The sequence below is a fragment of the Diprion similis genome, chromosome 1, assembly GCF_021155765.1.
Source record: "Diprion similis isolate iyDipSimi1 chromosome 1, iyDipSimi1.1, whole genome shotgun sequence".
Classification (NCBI taxonomy): domain Eukaryota; kingdom Metazoa; phylum Arthropoda; class Insecta; order Hymenoptera; family Diprionidae; genus Diprion; species Diprion similis.
Genome location: NC_060105.1, coordinates 12,986,691 through 13,009,792, shown reverse-complemented (window position 1 = coordinate 13,009,792; position 23,102 = coordinate 12,986,691). Strand labels below are relative to the sequence as shown.

Genomic DNA, 23,102 nt, shown 5'->3' with positions numbered 1-23,102 from the left:
AGTCTCGACTTGTTTAACGTGAAATTATACAGTCTTCATACAAATACCTCTACTTGTAACTCCAATTGACTCCATCTATTTATACTGCACAACATTTTTACTGTTAACGAATTCTGATCGTTTTTTTGTCCTGCACCGATGAAATGTGTTGACATTGCACTCTATGTTTCTGTCCTCACAGATGTCGATGAACTTAAGAAAACATCTGCGGAACTCAAAGAAATAATATTGATCCTAATAACAACATGTGAATAACGAACAACTGTATCATCGCGTTTCACTGCTGTGAAAAAGTATTCATGTACTGATATTATACCAGATATATTAGGCGTACTAATTAATTTTTTGTTGCTTTTTGCCGATGCCTAAACGCTGCACGAAAAGACCATATTAATACATGATTCAAAGCCTCCCATTCCATTTACAATAAAAATAAATATCACACGCAACTACCGATGTGTTAAATCAGGATTTGACTTTTTGTCATGGATTCTCACGAGATGGCACGTTAAAAAAGTTAATTTGAATTACTTACCCAGGAGTTGGGTGTAACGCGCACAGAGAGCCACTAATTAGGTTACCCCATTGTAATGGAGGTTAATAATGCTGCTATAATTATTCATTTGAAGGGTAGATCAGTGCACGAATTCGCACCTGATGCTACCTTCACTTTACGGATTGTAGATTGGATTGTAGGTCGACGTAAGACTAAACTCGTGAAAAGCACTCTTAGATATAAGTTAATCTTATGTTAATGTTTTTCCTATGTCTTATACCCTTAATTTATTTAATTACGCAACACTTTTTTACCACAATCAATTTTCTTCTCGTTGTTGTGGCAAATGATCGTTTAAGTTGTAAGTATTATAAATAGGATGATTAGTATAGTAGGCTCGGAATTTCGCCGTGAAGTTCACCTTCTTCGGTATTAATTTCCTCGGTGAGACTGCTACTGGTTTTGACTTTAAGGTGGTGCACCAGTTCAGTCGGTATTTAGAAGAGCGAGATTCATATTTTTGATTTTCTTTTCACATATATGTTCATTTAGTTTAACAGAAAAGCGCTCTGCTCCAGAAGTGGTTGAGATCGATGAATAATTACTCTGTTTTGACATTTTCTTTACGTAGAAAGATCAAAGCCACTTACGCGTTGAAACAATTTGTTGTATTCTTGGTTTTTATTCTGAACTGCAGTTGTGTGGATGATTTAATCGCTTGAGAGAACATTTTTTTCCTTATCGAAAACGTCGTTTTGAAATTAGATTCATCAAAATTTGATGAATTTTTCGAGTACATTAAAAAGTTTGAATTGTACGAGTTCAAGTTATCATTATTTGAGTACAAAGGCCGACTACAAATCTAATTATAATTATTTCATATAATTATAATAATCACTGCCAACACCCGCCACACCGGATAGGGTATATCCCAAAAAGCCTTTTTGCCTTGTACGGGGCAAGGGAAGGGATGGATCAATAACCATCATTATGAGGCAGCAGGTGTCTTAAGATATTCAATATAATAATAGAAATTAAATGTTAAAGTTGTGTATGAGATAGCAAATATTATAAATAAACGATTAAATGAATTTTTTCTTTCAGATGTCGTTATAATTTTTACGTCAATGCGTGAATGTGATCGTTTTGTTACTCTGAGAATTAGAATATTAATGAAAGTTCATAACAATATAAAAAAAATAGTTTAAAATTGAAAAAATCATTGAGAAAACCAGAAAAAGTAAAAAACTCATTAGCGGGAGAAAAGTGGCAATACTATACTTTTAGTGCTACTTTTCTCCCACAGATGAGGAAAAAATTATAGGGGAGGGAAAGGCAAAACAGAGTAGAGAGGGGGGGCAAAATGAGGTACCTTAAAATTTCGTTAAAAAAATTTGGCTTTCCAAAAATATCGGCATCTGAAAATTATGTTTATTTTCTTTGCTTACAAAAAAAAAAAAATAAAAAGATTTAGCGCATTTGAGTCGTCGAAAACTAAGTACTTCCATAAGTACCCCGTTTGCCCCCCCCCCCCCCCCCCCCTTCCCCTACCTCTACGAGGGTGTCTTATACCAATTTTCTACCGCTTTTATACAACGAATAAACATATTTTCGCACATATTTTAATCACCTCCTCCATTGAGAATTTTTTTGACGCCATTGCTCAATTGAATATAGAAAAAGCATAACAATTTTTTTTTGTTAATTATTTAATTGCTTCATTTGGATAATCATTTATTTCAGCTTGAATTACTATAAAAGTAGAAAATATTACTTACAATTCTGAAATAGAAAGGTGGTCGAATACATGCGAAAATATGTATATCACTTGATTCGGAATGAAACGAAGTCCGCAAATCATTTCGTGAAAGAGCATTTTTATCCCGCTTATTCGGCTATCCCCTTATCTTGTTATCATGTCAATAAAATAATGAAAAATGTCAGTTTTCGATTTTTTTTCAACAATTACGCAACATTGGGAAGAATCTGAAAAAAATTACACAAAATCGCGTGAAAGCAGATGTATATACAGTGAAAAAAGAGGGTATTGCTTTTACAAAATCACCGAAAACCAACAATCTGAAAATTCAAAATTTTTTAGAAAGTGGTGTTTCCAACCGAATAATCTGAAAAAAATCCTCGATATGTGCACATAAGTCTGCAAGATCCGTGATTTTTTTCCAACTTTTCCCGATTAAAAATAGCTGAGTTATCGCGAATAAACTGTAAAATCAGATTTTATGCGATAACTTCGATGAATTTTGCAGTTTCGAAAAAATCAACTAGTACAAAAATAAAATTAAACGAGCAGACATTTGACGATGAAAAAAAATTCTGTAAATTTTCTAAGTTACAAGAGATATTTTTCTGTGCAGATACTAATTTACGTTGTAATATTGAATGTTGCAGACATGCCGACATAAGTGCTGTATCATTTGGTTGTAAGATTCTTCGCTCAATTCTTCGAGCCTGTAGAAATAATATCAAAGCAGGCGGTAACCTCGATCGAACCAAGACGTTGAACCGTTGGTGTTTGCAGCAGCTGCGATAACAGCGAAGATATTTAAGTCAACGTCGAAATATAAATGAAAAATAAATAAGCTAATAAAAGTAACGAATAACAGTGGTTAGCGTAAATAAACAAGATAAGAATGAAAGTAATATTCGTTATTTTCGGACTGTTAACTGTGATGGCTGGTTACGTTTTAACCGCTCCATGGCTCGATCTATTCGTAAGAAACCCGGGTTACAATTACGGTGGTAATCGTCCAAGACCGCATAGACGAGGAAAAAGCGGCGGTGAACGTTGGAAGGAAATATGCAGAACAATTACACCCGATAACTGGGCTTTCCCAGGACAATTGACACCGCATTCTGCCGGGCCTCTTTGTCCCTGGTAATATCGTTTGTAAAGAAACATCCCAATCAATGCGGATTCGTAAACCAAAACTCAATTTTGGCGACTACTATACTTTTTCAGTAAAAAAAAATGGATTTATTTATACACATTTATGTATATCATATAGTATGTACATATACATATATATATATATGTATAACAATATGAATATAATATTAATAGGAATACATTAGTGAGTATATTGGGTCTCCCCTTTTTTATCCGTTGTTTACTTTCCATGAAATCTCATAAAGCTATGACCACGATAATCATCGTTGTCTGTTAATATGAATGTATGGTTAATAACTATGATCTGTATTAAGTGTACCTAGTATACAGATGAAATTGCCATAGATAAATATAATTGTGTGTTATTGCATATGTTTTCACGACTTTTATATTCATAATCAACTGAGATGCTGATATGTAGAATAATTTTTACGAGTTAACAACGCTCTTATCTGATAAACATAGAAAAACCATATAAATAAACAAAAGTTATTTATATATATATAGTTTTATATATATATATATGTAACAAAGATCAACTATAATAAGCTTAGTTTATTTACAGTACAATATTATTCTATTTCCTGATGGTTACTTTTTTAATTCGTTTACCGTGTAATTACTGTTACATCAGCCACATTTATATTTCATCATTGTGCAGAATAAAAAAAAGTAATTATCATTCTTATTTTTATAGCCTCGATTTTATACACAAATGACATATTTGGTCATTAAAAATACTGGAATACGGAAATTCGACTATAAGGTGGTGAATTAATTTTGAAATCGGTATGTACAATTGTTTACAGTGTACTTTGCACAACACGTTGTAATAACGTAAGAATTTGTACAAAAATATAGTCATGTATTTTCATTGAAAATAAATTTAAGGTTTCCTAATCGTAAGTATTATATTTAATTTTTTCATATTGCTTATCTTCGATAGTCCTTCTTCGTCCAGAACTAAATTTGACAACAATTTTCTATGAGTTCGATTAGTGTATTCCGATAAATTTTCGACCAGCAAAGCAATCATATCGACAAACGAAATCCATACACTTGCACACAAATGACTAGCGTAGTGAATACAAAAATGATAAAAGAGTTAAATACAAGATATCGAAGGTAGCTATGAAAAAATTTTTTAAAATTTGTCGGATTCAATCCAAATGCTTCAAAATTGAATGTAATACAAACTTTTCTATTTTGTCACTCGAATTTAGCAAGTCCTAGATCAATAACTGCTTATTTCCAGACCTGTATTAAACCATCTGTACTACCAGTTAAAATACAAGTATTTGACATGGCGACAGCAGATATTGCATCGTGGTGACCGGCTGGTGGAGAATCTGGTCCTTGACCCTGACCACCTTCTTCGTGTCCTCTGCCTCGGACAGTACTTCCGCTGACGCCTCCAGTTGTAACTCCGCCAACCAACACCTCTTGTACTACATTGGTTCCATCGATAAGCCGTTGCCTGCAGAAAATACATTCTTGTCACTTATCCGTAGAACTAATATTTTTTAGTTTTGTTGGTTCTGTCAAGTAGGTAATTCATGAACTTTTACAGTATAGAGTCTCTAACCTGTGTGATGACTGAATTGAGTAAACAATAGATTATACTAACTGTTACTGATTTATCTGAGTGTTATAACAAGGAAAATTCTCAAAAATTTAATGAGAGATGTTTTTGGCCGAGACTAAGGTTTCGTTTTGTATTATATCACAGTCTAAAAAGTGTACTAAAATCTTGTCAATTCTGGTGGTCTTGAGTGTATAGCTCTTTGCAATCAGATTCAAATAAATATCTCGAGTAGCATCATTCGTACCAATGATGGTGAACACGATTGAAACAACATTTTCTGAGCAAATTCTAATAACACAAGCTAAGATATCAACAATTTGGTAAAACTAATTAGAACGTTCAAAGTACTGAATTTTAACAGTTTTTGATCTAATTCAAATAGTTTTTCCTCTGGCTATAGTGTTGTTGATGAATATCGGTTGTATCGTACCCTTACAAATCTATTTTAACCTACTCTAAAGGTGACTATACGTAAAACTTCTTTCAGGTGATCCTGAAAGATCTCCATGGAGATCAAAATAAGCCCAAAAACATTAAAATTAAGCATGTTGATTGAAAAACCTTTACCCAAATTGTCAATATCTTAATTTGTGTTATTCGAATTTGCTTAAAACAATTTCTATCGCATAGTGGGAATGTTGTTTCATTAATGTTTACTATTTCGGCACAAATAACAGTGCCATAGATTTTTACAGCCCATTTAATCTCAAAACGATGCATATTTTGTGCATGTTTCTCAAGCCAACTTTCAGACTGATGGTTATATTTGTTTTTGGGATTTAAATATTGATTTGCACTTGTATTGCTGCACACTTACTCATATGCTAGCGAATTTGGAGGCACTGTATCGTTAGCAGCAGGTAAGGCAACGTATGATTCATTAGGATTCTGTAAGTCCCAAAATCGGAGCCTCATATCAGTTCCACCAGCAAGAAGAAACCCGTTTCGATCAATAGCACCTGAGTGCATGGCACAGATGCTGTGACCAGTCTGTGTGTGACTTAAGGGCGGAGCACTTGATGCCCATAAGACCGTCTGTCGAAATCCTGTTTCCAAGTTCCACATTGATATTTCATTGTTTCCTTGCACAGCTGAGAGGATCCAAGAATGTTCTGTTGGATGAGTAATCACTTTCCTAACTCTTGCACCTAAAAATAAATACGTGAATAGAGGACTTTGCCGTTTACATGTAGTCTTCAAAACTGCATCATTCGCTCATCAGCCTACCTGTGGGATGTTTTATGCTACTGATTGGCAGTTGAAATCTTAGATCCCAGCATATATGAACTCCAGAACTTGTTCCTAACGTCAACCATTGTTGATAGTTATTAACACAGAAAGAAGTGATGACCCCATGTTTCAGGTCATTTTCTAGACGCCATGCTGTTCCAGGGCACCTCAGATCCCATCCGACCAGAGATCCGTACAACGTAGCATAAACCAGGACTGACTGAGAACCAGAATCTAAATACTGTATATCTACGGCGCAACCCTCTTCCTGAAATATGAATTACCGTGAATTTTTAGCAGTTGTTAGGCAAGAAAAATCATTCTTAATCTTATAAATTTCTTTAAACTGCGAAATTTCAATTCCTTACGAACATCTTTTCATCTTTGAGCTATCATTCGATATAGAATAGAATTTCATTCACACAATCAAAGCATACGACTTTTCTGATGATTTAAGTGAATATTTTATGTACAGGTACTTACATGCCAATATTAGTACAGGTATGTATAACTTAATTGGTTTTAGCTGATACCAGAACTCAAATCCGGGTGAATCAAACAAATATTTATTGTTAGTAAGGAAAAGGTTGAAGCAATGATCGAGTTAAGCTGATGCAACATTATCTTGCGATTAGAATTCTCCAGGCAAACGTTAAAAAGTAAGGAATGATTTGACAGCGAAGTGAAAAAACGTTACATGATATGCAGAAAAAATTTCAGAATTTGAGGCACATATCCTAAAAGAACAGAATGATTTTGAGAAATGCAGAAAAATCACGATGGTCATCGAAAAAATGTAGGATTTATCAATCCTTATTTCCTTCCATTCACGGACATTTGCAGAGACATTTTACATCGTTAAGTTGGGAAAAATGTTCACCAGGGAATTGAACATCAAGTTTATAGTTAAAGTTTAAACTCAAATACCTGTAAATCAAGCTGCCTTGTATAGAGAACATTCATTTTATTCGATGCTTGTTCAATTCTCAAAACAAAGACAGATCCAGATTGGCTCGCTGAACTTGCTATTGACTGACCTTGATCACACACTGCTAGGCCGAATAACGGACCGCCTCTATGGACATATGCTTGTCTGCAAAAAATATTGTTGATCAAAGTTTATGGTTTACGAGAATTAAGGGTACTGCTCATCCTTTTGCGTTTGATATTTAAGTTACCTTAAATACCTACTATCGATACTATAAGGTTCGTGAATCACCATTGATTGAATACTGATTTTATGTATTATTATTCATCTGTATTTACTCGTTACAAGCTTCGAAATTTAAAAAATGGTTCGTATATAATTAACAACACCATTTGTTAACCAAATGCAACACCATTTTCCAACATTTTTCATACGATGACTTGAAAACTGTTAATACGACTAGAATTATTCAAATCTGAAATGTATTCGGTGAGATATAAACTGAAGAGGTGCTCAAACTCGGTAAATTCAGTACGTTTTTCGAAATTTTATCGAACTTCAACACGTCTGTTTTATAACTCACAGAGTCTATTTCAGACCTCAGTCACTCCAGTACCTGAGAAAATTAGAATAGAAATAAAACTAGTGACTTCCAGATGCATTATCTTTGGTGATTTTCGAACCTTTTAGCATCAATAGCAGATATTCAAAGTTACCTTAAAAATGAAGCACAAACGAGGGACCACCTTCCCTTAGGGATCCGCAGTATGTGATATCCTCACCATTTTTCTCTGTTTAACACAGTTTTCTGTTTTTAGTTCAACTTCAAAATTGTACGCTAAGGACTTACGCTAAATATTTAAATAAACATTTTTTCTATTCTCTGTTTAAAACTACTGATTCTAGGAATCCTTTTCACCCTGAAATTCGTATGCGTAATAAACTTCTTGCAAGTACCTTGAACGATTGGCAATATTTCTTCCTTCCATTTTGCTGACGTCCCAAACCCTGACGCACCCATCAGCAGCACTGCTAGCAAAGAGGCTTGTATCAGGGATAGAAACCAATCTGTTTACAGCTGCCCGATGCTCATGCAAGTGAGCTACAGGGATACTACGCGGCCTCCAGCCACTCGCCAACAACCGAGAACCTTGGGATTATCGGAGATTAGTAAAAAGAAGTAAATCATGGTGTTGATACGATTTAAATTGTTCTGCCGCTTTCTTCGACATAATACAAATCTTCAAAATAATCACAATATTCGTTCTCACCAGTTTGCCACGCAATGTTATCAGCCCAGTGTTGTGCTCTAAGTGCAGCGGAGTGTTGCTCCTGCTTCCTAAATGTCAACTGCCGCAGTTCCAGTCTGCACGGAGCACATCGGTCTGCAAAACCATAGAGGGTTGCGACTATCGCAAATTCACGTAATTTTGATTAATAGTCATGCACGAAGAATGTAAAATATGACACAAGAAATAGACGCGTCTTAAGTCAGATTTTTCGGTAGTCGGAATTTCTGGAAAAAAAATTAATAATATGGGTACATGACACAGGAAAAGTTTCAAAACTCACATTGAATGTAAGATCTTTCATGCAGGGAGTGATCGTTCATGCTGTTTACATCTGTCAGGCTGTGCTGTGGCGACAAATGTATATCGCCGCCGTGGACACTGTTGCTGGGACTACTTCCACCTCCAGTCATATCCGACATCTTTATAATTGTATGCTGAGGGTAGAAGAACTTCCGGTTATTTCTACATTGCATTTCTAGATTACTTAAAAAAAATAATATTCCAAGGGCTGTAGCATGTTATAATGGAATATATAATTTAAAAAGCTCAGTTTTGGTACAGCGGATTACTAATATTTTACTAGACGAAGAATGAGTGGTAAGTGTGAAGAGGGACTGAGCACGTAAAAATCGTCATTGTTTATGATGGGAGTTGGAAGTTCTCTTTTTCGCAAACTTTGAGTGAAATGATCATTTTATGGGCAGACAAGTTTTTTCTTTGAGCAAGTCATTTTGTAGAAAAAAAATGTAGTAAGTTGAAAACTTCCAATTTCTCTGAAATTTCTTATTATTCATTGGTCAAAATCAATAAGTACTGAAGAAAAAAAAAATTTTTTGGAATATACTTTTACGTTGAAAAAAGTAAATCGAAAACAAATTTTTAGTCACATATGAGAGTCGAAATTTTGAATGCTTTCGACTTGAGCAAAAATAACTCATAGGTGCTCTCAAGATAATAAATAGGTTGGAAAAAAAAAGAAAACATAAGGCCAACCTGTACACTGTCTTGTGCGGCAAACATCGTACGCCATTCCTGATTCATAGTAGCATGTGTAACAATACTATCGGGAGTTCTGCGATCATGTTTCTTGAACGCATTCATGCCGAGATCACTTTTTGTGTCAGGATACAAGACAACCATGTGATGACGCACTTTGTCCTTCATAAGATTCAACTCAAGTTTTCCGACTGAAGACTTGTTCATTTCTTGTTTTGCTTCTATAGACTGTCGATGTTTATTGATTTTCAACAAATGCGGTTTCATCATCAATAATTGATCTTCCTCCATTTCTGTCATTGCCTCTGAACTTAATCTTCTGAACAGCTAGAGAGATATCAAAATTACGTTCAATCAGAATCCATGTATTTTACTCATTTTAATACTTTGCATAATAATAAATGAAAAAAGAAGTTGTCATCTGGTCCTTTGACTTACATTTTTCAATGTAGTACTCATATCACTGTACTGTGGAATAATTCCAGAGATTGCTTTTACCCGAGCCTTCTGCCTCTGCTCGAAAACTCGGAATAATTCATCTATATCGTTGTATTTAATTACAGAGTCATAAACAATTCGTGGAATTGGTGCAACTAGAGCCTCCAACAGCAAAACCTCCTTTTCAATTTGTATCAATGGATGTCTTAAGAATGGTTGAATCATTGTTTGAACTTTACATTGGACATCGACTAAATTTAAAGTCCTTGCCGAAGCCGAAATGAAACCCACAATTGCATGTCGTATCCATAAATTCGGATGAACCTGAAAATTTAAACAATCAATCATTTAGTGGCACCATTTAGTGAATGTATTGCAGTTATCATGTTTGTTAATTTTCAACTAAATGCAATCACAAATGTATATCGCTAAAAGCAATCCTAAAAACATCGATACTGTCAAAAATTTATTTGATAATTACAATGTAAATAAACGTTTTATGTATCACAAAACTTACCAAGAAAACTACACTTTCTGAAAGTAATTGATACAGGGCCGATTTATGCAGCAGGCCAAGCTCGGTGAGTGTCGCCATAGCGTTAATAGCTTTGGTAGTGACAAACTCTTCAGGGTCGGTGAGACCCTGCTGAAGCAGAGGCATCAGAATGGGACTACTGTGCCAACCAACGTAGGCTGCGACCCCGACGATACAGTCAAAAAACGACCCTCTGAGCTGTTTGTCGTCCTTATCATTTAAAAACGTTATTATGTGGCTGAGTATCACATCGTTCGCTTTTTGTTTTCCGAAAAATACACACAGCTTTGTTATGCTATTCTCCATCAAGGTCTGCTTCACCAGATTCTGAGGGTCTGTCAGCAACATTGCAACAGATTGTTGAACCTGGAAATTCAAGAGTCTGTAATTAGCTCCTTCTTCAGGTAATTTCAGCAGCAATGTCTGTCTAAGAATGGAATTGCATATTCGTACCATCTCATGCAGTGTTTGAAGTTCACTCTCATAGCTCGGCTTTGGTCCTTCTTTATTACTGGAATTCGTCAAATGAGAATTCTTCAAATACCGCAAAGCAATGTGAGCTAAGTGCGCAATGTTTTCGGCATATGCTGCCCTTACTATCACAGCTTCATCTTGCGTTATATGAGACAATCCCGGCAGTATGTATTCTGGAAATATGTTTACGTCTGTGGGGGGGATAGACTTGACCAGATATAAACATTTCGTTAATGTGTGTATTGCGGAAACTCTTACACGTGGCGCTGGGTCATGAACCAAATGGAACTGCAAGTAATAAAAAATGTTTTTTTATATTAACTATTACATCGACAAACATGTACCATATATTATGAAAATATGACGACTTCTACTAAGAATAAGAAAGTATTTCACGAAGCTCTTGAACGCTTCGTGAGTTACTGTCTTGTTCTAAAGGCATTCGACATGTTACCTACAATATAAGGTAAAATTCTGTCCAGAATTGTTTCGTCAGTAGTGTTTTCTGCGAGTTCCAATAAAATGTCCAAGCTTTGTAGCTTCGATTGTGAATGGTGTAAGCCTCGGATGCAAGATGTGACTAGTTGAGTTATTATAATAAGTCCTTCCAGATTTTCTCTGGTTTTTACGTCCTTTGTAACTTTCTCTTCGTCAATTTTTTCTTTTTCTTCAACAGATTGAAAAAATTTTGTGTTGTTTTCTCTATTGTTCGATTCGGATACTGATTCCGAATTTTCATCATCTAGTTTGAGGAAGCCTGATGCAGACGACTCGTTCAGGTTTGACTTCTCCTTGCTTTCAGTCTTTAATATATTTATTATATTAGCTATATCTTTTCTTAGTCTGTTTATCTTTTCATCTGGTGAAAGTATCGGCGCAGCTGAAAATATCAGCATGTAAGACTGAAGAAAGGAATAAAAATATTCTGGAAAAATCTTGCCGCGCTCTTGAGCCAAGTATATTTCGGCACTCTTTCTGTTTGCAGGATTTCTTTCTAGCATGGATGCCAAAAGCGCTCTCATTTCACTATCTTCAATTTTATCCAGATGTTTGCTTGCTGAGTATTCTCCGTTTCTGTATGCTTCAAAAATAATGAGAAAAAAAATTAGAATTTAAAAACAAGTATGCTAATGGAACAGATTGTAAAATATTACAGCGAATTCAGTGAGTTTCTTCAGTTAACAATGTTACTCATTTATTATTAGCATAGATAATAGTAACGCTGTTAATTTCCAAATGACTGACAATTGAAGCTTGATAATTTGCTTTTTTGATGAGTAACATGACTCAGATTTTCACAACACAATATCCTCATTCAAAAACGTGTACTTTTAACATAAAAGCGCATTGACAATCAGGCGCAGACATACAATGGCATGGATTGCAAGTAGCTGCTTAAATTGCTATTCTTCTGAATTTTCTTGTTTCAATGCCTCATGACTGGCGAATATCAAGCTTATACTGTATCGCGTGTCATTTACCTAAAAGTTGCGAAAAGTCAAAGGGGGGATGTCCTTCGTTGAACAATTCGGTTAGGGCACATCCAGCAGAAAATATATCCATCATAGGATTTAGGTCTCCTGTTTTAACTTCCTGTTCTGGTAACAACATTGTGTTGCTCAATTCTGATGACAATGTCTTGACGAAACGTTCTGGCGCTATGTAACATGTCCTAAGAAAATAAAGAAGACACACTTCAAGTCATAACAAATGCAACTCATAATTTTAGAAAAACAATCTAATATATTAAGAGTTATAATGAACAAACCTCCGCCTCGATGTATCAAAGAAATATGAAAAGTCGGCTGGGTTGTCCTCGGGTAAATAAGTTGGTTTGAAACTTGCAAAGTCAGTTAACAATACCCAATTCCAGCTGGTTATCATTATATTTTCAAGTTTTATATCACCATGACACACGCCAAACTGAAATATTGTATGAAGACACATTTTGAGATACATATGTACTCTTCAATCGTATACTTAAGAATTCAGCAATGCTTAGTTTCGCAATATCACTCACCTTATGAGCCTGGTGTAAAGCATAAAGCACTTGAAAAGTGATCCATTTTTTTTCTATACTAGACAAAAAAGGTCTTGTGCTAATTCTGTCGTAGAGAGAATACTTAACAAACTCTCTCATTATAAATCCAGCTTTTTCCGTTAGCTGAAAGTAAAGAATAACACCAAATATTACATTTTTATACAAAGCAAGGCTAAGTTTTTATTCTATATTTCGTTATGATGAGAACAAATATTATTGATACTTGTCATCTTTCATACAAGTTCGGCACTTCTTGCATAATTCAGATTAGAAAAAATTATTGTACAACATGAACCGAATCAGGTTAATGCGTTGTTCACACTGCAAAGTGATTGATTATTATCAAAAAGTTATTGAGCCATTCTATACGTAATTAATGTGACTGAGAATCTCCTTGGAACGGATTAAAACTTGTTGAAACGTTTTCGTCAGTTAATAACAGTATGTCCGATTTTTTGTAGATGTTTACTCAAAGATGTATAGACATTAACAGCCAACAAAATATATCCAAAAATCAATAACGTTCAAGTTTCAATCCAGTATAATTCAAAAACTATACAATGTACAAAATAAAGTTGTAAATAACAAAGTTCTAGCTTCAAATGAACTGTGAAATCATTATAAAACAATATATTAGCCTCTGAAATTAATTGAAAGAAATCAAAAATACTGGCGCGTTTCAATTTTCTCAGGAAACTTGATAAAAATCATTTTCTTTCGTTATTTGTCTCACTTAGAAACATAAACAACACGTGAGAATGGAGCTGTTGCAGTTGCGATTTTAATATAAATTTAGCTTTGAAAAATTACGGAGTACATCAAAATTAATTATAAAAATTTGAATCCAACTTCAAAGAGTTTATTGCAGGAAGAGAAAAATATATGGATCATTCTTTTCTAAAACAGTTCCCAACCTAATGATTTTTGATTTTTATGTAACATTGGGGATATGTTCCATTAGATGAAAAAGATTTTTTTCAGAAACGGACAATTTCCGTGGACAATTTCCAGAGTGGAAGCTCAATGTGGTTACTAATTTCATGATATTTAATAATAGAAAGCCTAGACAATCAGAGCTTGCAAAAATCCACCCTCAAGGAATTTACACACATTATTACACAATATAGCAAGACCCTTTGGTAATTCGAGTCTTACGAATATACATATTATTGTTAAATCTTTTTTCTAAATGTTATTATTGCAATTGATGATCCGCATGAGATTCTACTCTGATAATTTTAGGGCTGAAAATTCCAAGCTAACACAACAAAAAAATATTAATTTGAAAATTAAAATGGGTATTTTTTTCGGAAAGCTGAAAGTTTTCTCGAGAGTTTTCTATATAACGATATGTGTCGAGGGAATTTTTTTCCAAATGCTTAATACAGAACAAGAAGAAAATAAAAAAAATATGCTATGGAAATTGCCTGTTTTCAGTTGTTCTTTAAACTCTGAAAAAAATGTTTTTCATGCAAAACAAAGGTACAGAAAAGTACAGAGTCATCGTACTGGAAACAATCCTTTGAATTAAAAGAGTGACCCATACACAATGTAACTAAATAAAATAGTTTTTCAATTCTACGTTTATCAAGAGAATCTGATTACTAGAAGCAGTTAAACACAATCCGAGTTATTCTAGAAGTTTCTGGAAAAGCTTTTAAAATAACAACGTATTGTACGGATGCATCTTCATCATTCTGCTTGAATAACGTCATGGTAGAATGAATATGAAGAAATATGTGATTCAAGTTGTATTAAATATCGCCTGGACTTTAAAAGGCTAAATCTGAGATTAGAAATAATAGACTGGAGCCCTTAGGGATTTAAATAAAACAAATACATTTCCTCACTTTGATAGATCGTCTAAACACTATTAAAAATTGATGATTAAAAATGGAAGAAAAAATTAACGATCAAGCAACTTAAACTTCAGCCATAACGAGTCAACACTGGAATAACGGAGATATTGTTCTTGCTCACAATGGTTCGCTGAAAGGGCAGACAGTTTACAGCTGATGCAAGTCTCGTCCTGATATCCTCCAGTTTGTCTTTATACATGGATAATGGCAGTGTCGGGTCATGGATCGCGAATACTTTGACAACTATGAGACCCTCCTGGCTACGGGCTCGAGCAACTTTGAAGAATCTAGTACTTCCTAAGCTGTAATAAGCAAATGTTGAATAAGAAGAAAGAAATTGAAATTCATGTAACCAACTGCTGGTACTCACTTTATGTCAAACTGGAGATCGTTGTGATCTGTCAAATAATGTTCGACAGGAAATATTTGACTGGGAGCAATCCCCACAAGTTGGTTACCCATGACTGTCACCTCTTTTTCAACGTATTCACCTTTATTCTTCGGAAAGCTTAATGTAAATCTAAATAAAACTTTGCAGAACGTTTCTACCGCAAACGCATCCTTATGCTGTTTCTTGTGTCACTGACTGACAGGTTAGTTCGATCAGCTGTTGCGTATATCTTTAATCTTGAATTCGCAACAGTTGGCAGCACGGATAGGCAGAGATGAATACATTTGATTATAAAAACGTGGAAAGAGCATATGTGCGCTAAACGAGCTCTATATAATATACTTTTTTTACTCTCATTACCGCATGGTTGATTTTTTTAAATCGTTTATTGATCGTTGTTTGGTATTTAATAGTGAGATCCCGACGTTTGATAGTCAAAGTTTGGTCGTGATTAATGAAAAAAAAAAAAAAAAATCGGCTAGGGAATTAGTGACGTCACTCCTTACAATCGTATTTTGAAGTCAAATTAAATTCTGCCTGTGCGGAATCGTTTGTGGATCATTTGTTGTTGTTTAAAAGCGGCTGACTATACTTAAATAGTCTTCTGATTACCTCTAAAAACGAAAACAAACATGGTGACACGCAATACTTTAGTACAGGACCTTACACGACAACCTGAAAACGAAGCCTCATTTCATGCGATTCTGTTACGAGCTTTATTAATCGCTGTCGCTATCTTTTTCGCTCACTGCCACAAGCGTCGCTGCGTTCTAGTAATATCTTCCCACCCACGGTCTTGTGCCCCCCCCCCCCTTGGCCCTTGTGACTCTTCATATTTGTCAGCATCGACGTTTTTCTCCAATACGCTACGTTCAGGAGAGTGAGAGAGACAGACGAACACCATTCTGTCCTTGTCGCACATTACTGAGAAGCAAAATGCCATGTAGAGGCGATATAAAAATATTTGGATTGGCTACGGGAAGACCGTGGCTACGGGTAACTGCTTAGGATGCGTTCTGAAATTATCTGGCAGCGTTAAAAACTCCCTAGGATAGAGGCGGAGCTACCCTTAGGGTACGTTCCGATATTGCCTCTGGGGGCTGTCAATCATCTTTTATCTTTTTTGCGCAGCCTAGTTTGTGGGTAGCGCTGCCTCTATCCTAGGGAGTTTTTGGCGTTGCCGGTTGATTTCGGAACGCTACAGAGTATGTATGTTGTACTTGTAGTACATGGGGGGGAGCCTTTTGGCCGTAAAGTGGAAAGACAGAGAAGGAAAGGGTAACGTGAGTACCACTCTCTTTCTAAACCAAGAGCGTAGCGTGGTAAATTTAGTGCACCCGTCAATGATACGCACGTAATTAAATTCTTATATGACATATTGAAGAATGTATGTTGCCTTCATTATAATATATATTATGTACGGTAATTACGTATATAATTATTATTGTATATCGTATACAATATGTTATGAATATTTCAATATAATATACTATAATATATAATAACATATTATATTATATTTTCACTCAAAAATTCATGACAATTGTAAAAAAAAAAAGAATAATTTTTGTTCGAAAGTAAACTTGCTTTACGAATTTGTTATTTAGATCGAATTTTTGGGATTTTGGATTTGAAGAAATCATTGATTCGCTAATGCATTAACTGTGATAAAAAAATTATAGTTTTATTCATGCAATGGCACTTTGACCGTAGTTTGTTGAACTGTACACTTAACTTAGTACCTTACTTTACTTATCTTTACACTAACTAAGCACTTCGAATATTTATATTATCAGTACTTATGTTGAAACAAAACTTAATATCAGGGATAATTAAGAATAGACATGAATAATGAATTACTAGTTAGCACTTATATTATGTAATACTCATTCATGATTGAAAAGAATGTATTTCGTGTATCGCTGCAAGTAATCTGTGTAATATCAAATATATGTAAGAACATGATTCCAAAAGGAATATGAACAGTAACCTGACCCATACAATTTCTAATATCACTTGTGAAAATTGACGCTCGAACCATTTGGTTTGTCACTTTCTGTTCTGCAAATTCAGCATTTCAGAACCATGCTAACATTTGGTGTTCTACATGCTCTAAGGGGACATGGCAATTTTTCATGTCCATTACTTGGATGTAAAATCCTACAAGTTTCAGAGTTTTTCATCAAGCCTTTTCCCAGATCATCGCGGAAATATGTCGGACAAATCGATAGGCCGACAGACTGACGTCCAGACCCACATTTTTCTATAAACCTGTTTTTCGTATTCTAGAGGTTCGAAAACGTAAAGATTCGTTGAAATTAGAAAAATTTATTTTATTCCCGACTCAACTATGATGTTAACTTTTTTGTCCTGAACAGCGGGACAAAAGTGGCACATTTTGCCTCTCAACTTTTTCCCATTATTTGGGGGAAAAAAGTAGATTTTTCTTCGAAATTTTGAAATATGAGTCAAAGATGATAGAATATATTACAAATTGTTGTGTAACATCTTAAGATCCCGGTTATATCTGGCACTTAGTGGGACTAATTTCGCGGATGCAACGAAAATGTGTAACAGAAAATAGGAAAAAGCACACCCTACTAAAAATGCTAAAAATTCTCGACAGGATCTGACACGTTTTGGACAGTATATTTTTAGGTGTGCCCCCCCCCCCCCCCCTGCCGCTGGTGGCGGCTTCACCTTCTTCGCCTCCACTAGGATCTGCAGCCCTGGACCTGCACCCTCGTCCCAGCTCCCGCCGATCGACACCCATATATTAATTGTATGCATTTTTGTCACCGATTTTTTTCGTTATTGATCTACATTCTCAATTTTACATCGAGTCCATATTTTGAAGTCAATAATATGGCCAAAGTTGAGTCAGAAATAAAGTTCTGCATGTAACACAGAAATAAAAGTTGACTTTATTCCCTTGTTACATAATGTACTATTTGACCGAACCTAGAGGTTATAAAAAGTGCAAAATGACCTTTATTTGGAATAGTCTTATATCACTGCAATGCAGGCAGCTTTCTAGCACGCATGTTAAGCGTTTTGCGCGCAGTTGCTTGTGACAACGGGCAAGAGGCAAGAAACATGAAAATTAATTACGGTGGACGAGGGTAATTAGGATGTTATAGATACAGCATGTCGTAAACCTAAGTGAACAATTTCAGCGTGACTCATGTAGCTTAGTTCCTCGCCAGGGGCAGGGAACTGTACATGTGTAATTTAAAACAATGAAGTGATTAAACTGTGGGGCCAGTCCGCTGTATACATATAGTACAGCTTACTAGGTATACAAGCAGTTATTGCATGGAGAGTTGCGCGATGCGTGGCACGTAATATTACTCACGAACGTGTCAAATGCTTACGAATAAGCACACCGATTTTTCCAGTAAGCTTTGGCAAGGTTGCCAAAAATTGGCAGGCCGATTTGTCGACTTTGTTTTATTCTTCAATGTAAGTATCAAAATAATTATTTCTACGTAGGTTTTGAAAAATATACATATAGAAATCACTACTTTATGATTCACGAAGTATTTTTAGCACTTTTTCCGAATTTCACCTGAAGTTCACAGGTCTTGAATGTTTCTTGAAACAAAAATCACACGACAAGTTTTAGAATCCAAACGTGAAGCTCTCGAATTGGGGCCTACATGATTGACAAACTGGCAGGTTTCACATAACAAATATGTAACTTGTAGCGAAGTATCTGAGGAATAATGGGTCCTCTCAAAACACATCTGGAAATTACGCTATTTTAAATTGTGACCGAAAAGACACTATCCCAAATAAGTGTGCAATTATTTTTTTCCGAAAAAAGGTTGGCAACACTTACGTTACGCGAGGTGTTGATTCGAAAACTTGCATAATATTCACTATAACCTTAACAATGCGAACGTCAATAATTCGAATTCCTGGATGTAACTTAACTAAAGAAGGAAGTTTAAAGACTGCAAATATAACCTCCTTGCCTATAATATCGTGTGAGAGCCGTGGTATTTCCACGTATGGTCCACGCCATTGGATCTTACATATCCAGTTTAAATCTGCAGTAATATTTTTCATGCATCAGAGTCCTTTTATTATATAATATACGGCCCAAATGGCAGCAGGAAGCAAAACTAATGCGGAAATAGTGTATTGCGTAACTAGTGCGAGAAGCAGGCGATATCCGACGAGTGTGAAGTTTGCAGAACGAGCCGAAGGCGAGTGCCGCAATTACACGAGGAAGGAATCGCCTTCACGCACTAGCTACACACGTTATCTTTTGTAACAAATGCTTAGGAAAGTGTTATTTGAGAGTCAAACCAACACCGCTCTGCAGCGGAAAATAAAGTATATCGAATGTGCGCATGCGCCACGAATCTTCTACAGCGGAAAATAGAGCATATCGAATGTGCGCATGCGCCAACTCTGTTATTCATGAATAAGGCACTTCACGCACGCTATGTAAGCCTCGAAAGTAACACTTTCCAGACAGGTGTTACAAAAAAGTATTTCTGCATGCATTCTGTTTTAAACACGACAAAAAACATGTGTATTAAATCGTTGCAGCCCTCAAACTTTCCTCTCAAAGTTACAGCAAGGAATTCGAATTACCGTTGGTTCTCATCATCAAGACTTTACTGGATATTAATATGCAAATTTTCGATTTAACACCTAGTGCTGTAGTTGGCTTGATGCCATCCTATTTTCGGAAAAAATAGATGTTTACCGGCGATAGCATCTTTTTCAGTTCCGTTTTACAATGGCATGCTATTCCTCTGATACATCCACAGTATAATAGGTTTAAAATTTAAGGCACTTTTAGATCAGCATCGGCACTAAAAGTGGCACAAATGACCGTAAAATTAATTTTACGACCCCGAACCATTCACAAAAATCGGTTGTCCGATATGCTTCATACTAGAAATGAACATATAAATGAAAGTGATGCGCGATAACATGGATTACCCACGATAACATATACCTACGAATTTTTAGAGTGCAATTTGCAGGCGGTGCAGCGTGTTTGAGATAACAATTCATCCGTCCAGGAAGGCCGGAGGCTGCCAAAGGTGAAATAGCACGCCTCTTAACGTCCTCCATGGTCGGCTAGAGGCCTGAGTGTTGCAGTAGGAGTCGTGAAAGTAAGACTGCATGTTAGCAATTCACCGTTACGCATTTCACAGCTGTGCAATTACGGGTAGGTATATGTATATCTATACATATGTATGTATAATTTATGCATATTCAACATTTGTTCAGAACATTCGCGATTTTTCCTTCAATGCTAACATGGTTTATACATATAAGAAGTGAGTGTAGGCTTACATATAATACATATATTTAAGCAACGAATAATATACAGCTCATTTTGAGAAAATTACGTTGCAGGCGACAAAGAAAGTTTTTTTTTTTTTAAGTGAATAATGTATAAATATAGACATCTTTTTGTATGTATTCAGTTTCGAATACATCATATCCAGAGTTCTTGTAGGGCACGGGGTTGAAGTTCTGAATTTGAAAAGTTTCGAAATGCAAAGTTCCTATTGAGGAAAATTCTGAAAAATAAAATTTCAATACTTAAAATATACTCACACAGCATAGTTTATTCGAAGAGGGAGAACAGAAAATAAGAATGACTAGGATTCCGAACGTAAAAATATCGAAAATCCAAAACACAAAGAAAGAACATAGTCGTAAAATTTCACCAAGCGAGAAATTCACTGAACTGAAAATCTTCGATAATTCGAAATTTCGATGTTTCAGATATTAAAATTTTCTCATTTTCGCACTTCCGGAACTTTGATTTGTCCGAGTTACGCCCTTTCGGAATTTTGCCTTTATACAGAAATTGTAAGATAATAATAAAAAATATTCGAAAATTGGCGTTCTTGGAACTTTTCAAATTCGAAATTTCAACATCAAGCAGAAAGCTATGCTCTCTACGCAATTAAGCCTGTTGAACAAAGAGTGAATAAGGTATATCCAGATTCTCTGATTATTCATAAGAGGATGACTCAAGCCACAGTGATTCCGACTACGTCTTATCAATTTCAGTATTCCAGAGGAAATGCGTAGTCTGCTTACAAGTTTGTCATTCTTATACACTGCGGTCTGTGACGGTGAACCTCATACGCAGATATACCGACCGATTTTCCCGTCGATTTCCTTTTTCCCGAGTGAGACACTTAGTGCCACAAAGGTATATAATTTATGCATCATTGTGTAAATAATGGCTCACATTTTAAATATAGTTGCACATCATGTGCGTCGTAGAATTTCTCTGAATGAAATTTTCATTCCCTGAATATAACGGCTAAGTTTGTACGAAGTCTCACGCCTCTTTTCATTGAAATCCACCAAGTCGCGTGGGCCGTGGTGGCAAGACGCGATGCTGCTCGTCGATCAGTTCGTACAGCATTAGAAGTCTGTTTTTCGACTATGACTGATCTGGGCGATGACGTTAACATTATATCAAAATCGGCGTATTACGTAACCCCAGTTTCCCTGGTGAAAATGATTTCCACGAATTTTCAGAGAAATTGGAACATTCGGTAGAATTTTATGAAAATAGAATGTTTTCGTACAAAATCGTAAATATCTATGCAAAATACCTATAAAACACTAGAATTTTGAAAGAATATTAACAATCCTTCATAAAAAAAAAACTAAGCTTATATACAATTTTGTATAAAATAATACGAAATTTTACAATTTCTGTAAAAAATCGTGGTCGTAAAAATTTTCACCAGGATTACCCGTGACTACAGATATACCTGTAAATATTTCCATATTGCTATATCTTTAGTAATGAGCACAATTTTAGTTAATTATAAATCCAAAAATGCGAAATACTTTTTATCTAGTTACTTTCATATACGTCCGCATGTATCCGTGGATACTCAGATTATAGAAATTTTATATTTGATGCAGTGATTGATTGTATTGAAAAGTTGTAGTTAATTAATAAGCAGAATTTTAATATGTTTTTTTACGATTTATTTTCCCCATGTATGCTAAATAAAAATATCACTATGACACATTTTCACCAGTTTATTATTAAACATATTACATCCGTTATTGATCAACTGTCAAACGTGAACATTGGATTGAATTTCTCAAAACAATGTTTTGTACAAGTATCTTCTACATACTTTGAGTTTTGTGATACTTGAAAAGATAATTCTTCATGGAATTTCGAACGATGTAGACTGTAGAAAGAAGACTTTCCCGTCACACATAAATCGTATATTAATAACTGTGTAGTAAACTGTTTGCAGGATATATCTTTTAATTTGTACACTGTAAGATAATATTATCTACACAAGAGCATCTGTGAACATTTCTTTAATTTGCTACATGAGTAACTGTAGTTTTTAATAATATTTTATACATATCCACGATAACAGACATTCTTATCTGAACGGTCATAAATTCTACGTTACTAATGTGTTAGGTAAGTGAAATTTTTTCAATTGTAAGACAATTTCACTTAAACCTCGTGACAACTTTTTTAAATAATAATTCTCTACAAATATTGCGAACATAGAACTTGAGTGACGATATTCAATGAAAACTATAGCTCATTCGTATTATAACGTAATCAGTATAAGGTTTTCCCAAATTTTCATATCTGACTCACACCAATAATTACGCCAACCGGAAATACTTCGTAATAAGAGGTGGCCTACAATCTTTCGACTGCCTTAACTTCATTCAATAATGCAATTCATTCGGATATTTTCTTTAACACTATATCGACAGCATATTATGCAGATATACATTCCTTCTATCCTGATTTTATATTGGAATCTGTGGAAGTCCTTTCAAAGATTACGTCGTTCTACGAAAATCTGATTAATATTCTCTATTTCACGCTGTTTAATCCCGTGAACACAAGTTTTTTTTTTTTTTTATTATAACAAGCTGTTTTAAATA

General features: G+C 35.0%; 1 protein-coding gene across 3 annotated transcripts; it reads right to left on the bottom strand.

The window, feature by feature from the left end:
• Nucleotides 1-4,359: 4,359 nt before the first annotated feature.
• Nucleotides 4,360-15,445, bottom strand: LOC124408081 (phosphoinositide 3-kinase regulatory subunit 4). Of its 3 annotated transcripts, none has more exons than XM_046884756.1 (17): nucleotides 15,153-15,445; nucleotides 14,904-15,084; nucleotides 12,903-13,046; nucleotides 12,651-12,805; nucleotides 12,364-12,554; nucleotides 11,341-11,963; nucleotides 10,862-11,170; nucleotides 10,391-10,774; nucleotides 9,874-10,197; nucleotides 9,433-9,762; nucleotides 8,720-8,873; nucleotides 8,419-8,556; nucleotides 8,105-8,297; nucleotides 7,147-7,312; nucleotides 6,217-6,487; nucleotides 5,807-6,137; nucleotides 4,360-4,881 (listed from the first exon to the last, which is right to left on the bottom strand). In XM_046884756.1, exons 1-17 carry the CDS (start codon nucleotides 15,242-15,244, stop codon nucleotides 4,650-4,652), a joined length of 4,218 nt encoding a protein of 1,405 aa, XP_046740712.1. In that variant the 5' UTR covers nucleotides 15,245-15,445; the 3' UTR covers nucleotides 4,360-4,649. The 3 variants fall into 3 exon arrangements, with proteins under 3 accessions (XP_046740712.1, XP_046740720.1, XP_046740730.1); XM_046884764.1 differs by having other exon boundaries at nucleotides 8,419-8,532; XM_046884774.1 differs by lacking the exons at nucleotides 4,360-4,881; nucleotides 5,807-6,137; nucleotides 6,217-6,487; nucleotides 7,147-7,312; nucleotides 8,105-8,297 and having other exon boundaries at nucleotides 8,479-8,608.
• Nucleotides 15,446-23,102: the final 7,657 nt, after the last annotated feature.

Coding starts and splice junctions, on each gene's coding strand:
- LOC124408081 (XM_046884756.1), bottom strand. CDS start 15,244: ATGGGTAACCAACTTGTGGGGATTGCTCCCAGTCAAATATTTCCTGTC. Junction 10,198..10,390: donor CAGAAAGTGTAGTTTTCTTG/GTAAGTTTTGTG, acceptor TTAAATTTTCAG/GTTCATCCGAATTTATGGAT. Junction 6,138..6,216: donor TAGCATAAAACATCCCACAG/GTAGGCTGATGA, acceptor ATTTATTTTTAG/GTGCAAGAGTTAGGAAAGTG.